Raw genomic sequence first — 7388 nt, forward strand, 5'->3', positions numbered from 1 at the left:
CTGATAAGCTTACTGACAACCTCTTGAGTTTTCTTGATTCCTCTTGGTGCCAGAGGTTCCTCATACGTTCCATCATTTGAAATTATTCCTGGCTGAACAGTATCTGGAGTGTTAAGGAAACTTGGAGGAGAAACTGCATGTTCATCAGTGGCTGGCCAATTTGACATGGGCGATATTGGAGGGGTTGAACTCACAGCAGTTGAAATGGTAGAGTTTGCCCTGTAATGAACTGAAGGTTGAGAAGGATGACTCTCTTCCATAATTTGATCCATTTCAATTACTGTATTGACAAAGGTATGAACAGAGTCAGCAACCAAGCCACTAACTTTCTCAGTGTCTCTCCTTCTCAAGAATACTCTGATATTCTTCAATTTCTTTGTGAGAATCATCAATCTGATGGTTGTAATAACCCAATAAATAATAAATACAATTACAAATACTAGGAAAATTCCAAAAACAAAGAAAATGACTGAATACCAAGGAAATCTGTAATAGTCAATTATACCATATGGCCACTTAGTTGCAGCTCCAGTTTCCAAAATAACTTGAACCCAAATGCAATAAATTGATGGATAGAGAAGCACCAGGAAAATGTGCCAAATTCTGAAAACCAAATTAGACAGGAAAAACTCAATAATGTTAAATAGTAGATTCATGCCATGATACCCGAATGTAAAGTAGGACATTGGGTCGGGGTCGTTATTAGTTGGATTTCCATTTGCAAGGTCGGGTATAACCATGACCCAATATCCAATCACAACCACGACTGCCGATACATGATTCCACTCAGCAAGTAACCACAGTACCGTAGAAACGAAACTAAATAATTTTCGGACCAAAGGATGCAATTCATCTAAACTTTTAGTAGGTCCTTCAGTTTCAGATTCATTAAAGTACTTGTAGCATGATGTAATGTAAAACAATCCAAATACTGATTGCAAAACATAGTAAATTGCCAGCACTAGAGCTGAAGTATTTGTAAAAAACGAAAAGTATGTCATGAAATCCTTTGGTCTGAAAAAGGTTGGATCAATAGACATTTGCACTGTTATCCACAATGCAACAATCACTCGGAAAATGTACAGTAATATGGTTAATGGTCTTTTAAAGCCAAATCCTTCAAAGACAAACTGTGAAGGATCACGCAATCTTTACAAATTAACATCATGATAATGCATGACAGAATTAGATTCATTATTAGGACACAATTTGAAAGAATCAACACAATCCATATTCGAAACAATATTGCAACTACTTACCTATTATAAATGATTTTCTTGTCTTCCTTTTCCAATTCTTTCTGATCTGAAAAATTGGGTTTTGGCACAGAATTAGGATCCTTTCCCAGTCTAAATGTCATTTGCCTCTGTTTAATGTATTCATCAGTTCGTGTCTTTTTCTGTTGAAATCGAAAGCCTTTCGTTATCAGAACAGTAACTGCTCCAAATATGATAAAGAAGAAAGTCGTTACGTTGGTCGAAATGATCAGGGATGGAACCAAATTAAAGTATGGTCGATCATCCCGAAGGAATGGTACAACAGGCATGATGTTATATTATTATTGTTGATAGTTTGTGTATAATTTAAGTTGTTGTAGTGGGAAGACTCGAAGAAGGTTGTTGGCTATAAAAGAGTTGACTTGTTATTCTTCTGTGTTATTGTATTGATGATGATGAAAAAAGTTGAAACTCTTCGGAAGTAAAATTTGATTCTCTGTTATCTATAGATATTTACAAATAATAATTGATAATGCTGATTTGAATAGATTTGAATGAGGAATGTTTTAATGGTTTCTCTGTTGTTGTTGTTGTTGTTTACCTTCTAATACTTCTTGTCGATTTGAATGGTGAAGCAACATTTAACTTTAAAGAGGAGGAGGAGGAGGGTAATATTATTGAGGATGATTTGGAAATTGTGCTGTTACTGCTGATGCTTGTAACAAACACAGTGGTAGCACGTTGTTGTTAGCTTTTTTTTACTTTGTTTTCTTAAACACATGATGGCGCTCAATTTGCGATCATTTTTGTAGTTGGAGTACCGTGTTTGGAATTGATACGACCATAAAGAAGGAAGAAACAGTCAATTAAGGTCCCGGTCACTATGATATTAAAGGATATCCAGAGTAGCAGAAACGTATGATATTGAGTGAAATTAAAGTTTAGTCTACTTTCTTCTAGTTTCTTCTTACAAATTTTAAAGTTTAATAAATTTTAATGAAAAACACAATTGACAGAAATATTAGTTTTAACCTTTACTGATTTTTGGGTTTAATTTGGTGTGAACCTACTTCACGACCTGACAAAAAGGGTATAATCACTATTCTGGACAAACTTTTTAGCAAATTCTTTGCCAATTTAATGAAAATGAGCTCGTGGAGTTTTCCCTCACTTTTACAATAACTTTGTAATGTGAACAATGAGTCAGTATCTACAGTTTTTAAGCAAACTACAGAAAAATTCTTCAAACATCTGTGTGAAAACTGTAAAGGAAAGTAATTATTCGAAAGTTGAGTTGCATGTCGTGAATGGAAAGGTATCGCTGACATTAATGTCCTACACCTCAACCAATTTCAGTCAGTTTGGAGTTTTTTAAATACGAGCTTATGATCCTCACACATCTTCATCAATCTTCAAGCAGCATGACAAGTTCTTGATCAACAAAAAAATAACAACATTCCACATCTGCGTCGCTCGATTTCTATTCGAGAGAGACTTCAAAAACGCTCATCAACATCATTTATCAACTGTTGCAATCTCCAACAACAACAATAACAAATAGAAAAAGCTTACAAAACTTCTCCACTCTCTTCATGATGGATTCAACAACGCCGTTGTCTTCATCACCAACCCCAAAAACTACAACAAAACAGGAAAATGGCGGGAAGACGATACAAAAAACTGCCAGCAAGATAAACTGCCTGAGTCCTCTGAGTCCAACCTCACCAGCAGCAACAGCAAACGGTTCTTCATCCTTTATGAATGAGGGAGTGGATGGTGATTCGGTCTCATCGACTGGTTCTGGAGGTTCATCATCTAAGAGAAAAAAGCACAAATTTCAAGCGAGGGATTATTGTTTGGTTTTTGAAGAGGCTATCAAGGATGTAGAGTGCATGGATATATTTAAATCATTTCTGAAGAATTGTTCATCGGAGGAGATGCTTGAATTTATACAAGAATATGATAGATATGAAAAAGTGTACAAATTGAAAAAGTTGAGTTATTTTGTAAGCCCCTTGCGAAGAAGATCAATTACTTCTGGTGGGAGTGCTACTAGTGGAGAGAGTTATCATTCAAATGTGACGACAACAGCCAGTTGTGTGAGTAATGTGAGTGATTTGTCGGTTGACTGGAATCAACTCAAGCAAGGTGTGGTAGAATTGAAAGAGAGTGCTTTGAGTATTATTGATACGTTTGTTTCGAAAGGATCGAAAAAAGAGATTAACATTGGATCGTTACAGAAACAATCTTTGGAAAGGTTTGAAGAAATTAACAAGCAAATATTGACGGTAGATTTAAAATCAACAACCAGCTCGTCACAAGGGTTAGAGACCTTGTTGAATGTATTGGATTTGTTGAATCCATCGATTTTGTTTGATGGAATGGCATTGGCTATTTCTACAGATTTAAAGTTTGATCAATTCCCTAGATTTGTGAGAAGTGATGCTCTTTTCAAGTTTTTACAAAAGAAGGGAGAAAAGTATACGAGATCGATAGCCATCAACATTTCGCAAGGTTACGAGATTGATATTCGTTTCAAACCAAGCGATTTGGAGGATAGGATTATTGATGACAAGCTCATCTATTTCGGATTTACAGTAATGCAGGATACACCAGATTGGGAGTTTGTCAAAGTTACTGACCTCTATCAATTACAATTGTCAAAAACAACTTACTTCTTCGATAATGACAAGAAAGAAAGTGGTCTAAAATTGCACAAGACGGTTGCCATCTTCCCATTCCCATTACAAGATGTTTGGAATATGGTGTGTAATCCTGAAAATCACTTCAAGTTTGATCCAAAAGGAAATGAAGATTTCAAAGTTAGAGACTATTTTCCTCCAAATGATCCTATTATGAAGAATCCGTATGCATTGACAGAAATTGAAACAGAACCGAAATTTGGCCCATTCATGAAGAGAAGACACTTGCCATTCATTTTGTCTACATTCTATGATCATGGATTGCAAGGTTACATTGTTATCTGCAGAAGTTTTAACGATGAACCAAATTATCCTGACAGAATTCACTATGAGGGATTTAATTATTCCATTTATTTACCTATTGATGACTACCACTGTAGAGCAATCTTCATTGACTATACAGATATCAAGTTACCCTTCTCAAATGGAACACTATTTGAAAAGGCTACTTACAAGATTTATTCTGGAGCTAAGATTAAGGGAATGCTAAAAGTAATGAAAGATTTGTCTCAAGATGGAAAGAAGAGAATTGAAATGGTTGGAAATGATGAAAGAAATTGGAACAAATCTGTAGAATTACACAAAGAACTTTATCCAGAGAGATCATGGTACAATGAATGGCAACGATTGAAAAAGTTCTAGTCTAGACTAGATAATGATCAACAACCTTGACCTAAATCCAATCACGGAAAAACTCAATGAGAATGGGCTATCCAAATCCAGATTTGGCCAAATGATTCGAAATGCATTATCTTATCCCTGCTATCCAGAGTTATATTCTACCCACTACCAAAACTAATTTCCCATTCTCCTACGCAACCAATAGACCTTAATAAATGTTAAAAACAATTTTGCACCTCCTCTTCCTTGTTGTACATTGGAAAGTATTCGAATATATTTTACAAAATATCAATAGTACATTCTATTCGCTGTTTCGGCTGTTTCGTAATCTCTCATTTATTAAAAAAGGTGCGTCTTTCAATAATGGAGTTATTAATTTCAACTAAATCAACCAGACGAAACAATAAGAAAGCAATTATGAATAATACCCAATGAAAGTCCAAGGCAGGATTTTAGATGGTACGCACTTCATTGGGAGTTTTCAAAAAACTATTAAAAGATCTTTGTGCATTCTCCAGATTTCCAATATTCAAAAAAAAGAATGAAATTGAAAAGAAACAAGAAGGAAAGTGATTCTAATGAAATCAAGGACGAAAGGGAGCCAAATATTAGGTTCGCCATGTGGTTTATTGTGAGAATAATGGGATGGGAAATGATTTGGATTGTATTGGGAATGATTGGATGGGCTGCGCTTGGTTCCATTCCGGTAAGTATTCGAATGTTGAATTTTATTCGAAAGCTTAACACCTATTATATAGCATGGTAAGTTTGCTAAATGTGAATTGCAATTTTTCTAATTACAATGAAAATAGTATTCAATATTTTAATGGGTGAATTAATTAAGGCTGTTTTCTCATCGACAACTGCCAAAACAAGTTATACGAATGAAATTAATAATTTAGCCATGTGGATGGCCATTATTGCAGTTATTGCAGCTATTGTCATGTGGATGGGTTTTTCAATGACAAGTTATGCATTTGTAAGTTTCTTTCGAATAAGCTCAATTCTAAACTTTCTAAATTAGGAAAGAATTGGTGTAAGATTCAAGACAGCTTATATTGAATCCCTTTTAAAACAAGAAACTGGTTACTTTGATATGAAAAGAACTGGTGAACTCATGTCTTGGATGACCGAATCAATGGAACAAATTCAAGACAGTTTCAGTAACAAACTCGGAAGAATCGTCCAGTTTAGTATCCAAATCATTTTGGGTGTCATCTTGGCCCTTGTCTTTGCCTGGAAAATGGCCATCGCCATGGTTGCCTTCTCTCCATTAATTGCAGTCTTAATGTTTGCCTCAGGATTCGCCTCACAACTCGTCACTAGAAGAACCATGAAAATTTCCAATGAAGGATCTGCAATGGCCAACGAAGTTATTGGAGCTATTCGTACTGTTCGTTCTATGGATGCTGAACAAAAGGAAATTGACAGATATAAGAGACAAATGAGATCAGGAAATGCCATGTATGTCATTAAGGGAATTGTTTTGGGATCTCCAATTGGTTTTTCTGAAATTTGCATTTGGGGAATTTTAGCATTTGGAATGTAAGTTGAATTTTAATAGAATTTGAGAAATTTTAACATGTATTAGGTGGTGGGGAGGTAAATTATTACAAGATGGTGAAATTGAATTCCAAAACATGTTCAGAGTTTTCACATTGCTCTTAATGTCAGTTTTGGGTAGCTCACAAATTATGAGTTTCCTTCCAGATTTGACACGTGCCATTGCTGCCAGTAAGAATCTCTTAAAGGTCATTCACAGAAAACCAGCCATGAGATTTGGAGGTGGAATTACCCCAGAAAAAATTGAAGGAAAGATTGAATTTAAGGATGTTTGTTTTTCATATCCAACTCGTCCAAATATTCAGGTTTTGAAGAACTTTACTTTCAATATCAAACCTGGTCAATCAATTGCTTTAGTTGGTAGTTCAGGATCTGGTAAATCAACCATTGTTAGTTTATTGGAAAGATTTTATGAACCATCGAGCGGTAATATTATTTTGGATGGAAATGAATTGGCTGAAATTGATCCACATTGGCTTCGTAGTCATATTGGATTGGTTGGACAAGAACCTGTATTGGTAAGTTTTTTTATGAACTTTCGAATATTTATATTGTGAAATAGTTTGGTGGTACTATTAAGGAAAATATTTGTTATGCTATTAGAAAGACTTCTATTGATCCGTTCCCAAGTGATGAAGAAATTATCAATGCTGCTAAAGCTGCCAACGCTCACGATTTCATTTCCTCTCTTCCAGATGGTTACAATACCAAATTAGGAGAACGTGGTGTTTCCTTATCCGGTGGCCAAAAACAACGTATAGCCATAGCCAGAGCTGTCATCCAAAATCCTGAAATTCTACTTTTGGACGAAGCCACCTCTGCCCTGGACACAAACTCTGAAGCTGTAGTCCAAGATGCCCTCAACAAACTCATGAAAGGAAGAACAACCATTGTCATTGCCCACAGATTGTCCACCATTGTCGATTCAGACATGATTCTCGTTTTCCATAAGGGTGAATTGAAAGAAGTTGGTACTCATGATCAATTGATGGATTTAGAAGGAGGTCTCTATGCAGAATTGGCCAGAAAACAAATGATGAGAAAGGAAGAAAGTTTGGATAAAATACCATCAGTTCCATCCGCCATTGATATGTATAAGGAAGATGAGATTGAGATGCAACCATTAGAAAAGATTCCAAGTACTGATTCGGCTGATTCGAATGAAGATTCTATGGTTTAATTTCGTAATTTATTAGAAATGTTGAAAGTTTTGTTATGAACCAATTTTGTAAAGTGTTGTGCTTAGTATTTGAAAATATTAACACAAGAGGGTAAAGAACTTATT

At 35.3% G+C, this 7388-nt stretch overlaps 3 protein-coding genes across 3 annotated transcripts in view; 2 read left to right on the forward strand and 1 right to left on the reverse strand.

Moving 5' to 3' along the window:
• Positions 1-1975, reverse strand: part of NAEGRDRAFT_82014 (uncharacterized protein) — a gene marked incomplete at its 3' end in the record, with an annotated part of 2444 nt that extends 469 nt beyond the window's left edge. Inside the window, exons 1-2 of the mRNA XM_002669893.1 lie at positions 1260-1975; positions 14-1149 (exon numbers count right to left, since the gene is read on the reverse strand). Of these exons, the coding sequence (XP_002669939.1) occupies positions 14-1149; positions 1260-1546 (1423 nt within the window). The 5' untranslated portion in view covers positions 1547-1975. The remainder of the gene's footprint in view (positions 1-13; positions 1150-1259) is intronic.
• An 837-nt stretch (positions 1976-2812) lies between these two features.
• On the forward strand, positions 2813-4561 carry NAEGRDRAFT_53927 (uncharacterized protein; the record flags this gene model as incomplete). The annotated part of the gene is made up of 1 exon (XM_002669853.1): positions 2813-4561. The coding sequence occupies one exon, from the start codon at positions 2813-2815 to the stop codon at positions 4559-4561; it is 1749 nt and encodes a 582-aa protein (XP_002669899.1).
• Positions 4562-5081: 520 nt separating this feature from the next.
• On the forward strand, positions 5082-7388 carry NAEGRDRAFT_82015 (uncharacterized protein; the record flags this gene model as incomplete). The annotated part of the gene is made up of 6 exons (XM_002669854.1): positions 5082-5246; positions 5299-5302; positions 5353-5519; positions 5565-6085; positions 6132-6621; positions 6666-7388. 6 exons carry the CDS (start codon positions 5082-5084, stop codon positions 7281-7283), a joined length of 1965 nt encoding a protein of 654 aa, XP_002669900.1. The 3' UTR covers positions 7284-7388.

This window comes from Naegleria gruberi (assembly GCF_000004985.1).
Source record: "Naegleria gruberi genomic scaffold NAEGRscaffold_77, whole genome shotgun sequence".
Lineage (NCBI taxonomy): Eukaryota > Heterolobosea > Eutetramitea > Acrasida > Naegleriidae > Naegleria > Naegleria gruberi.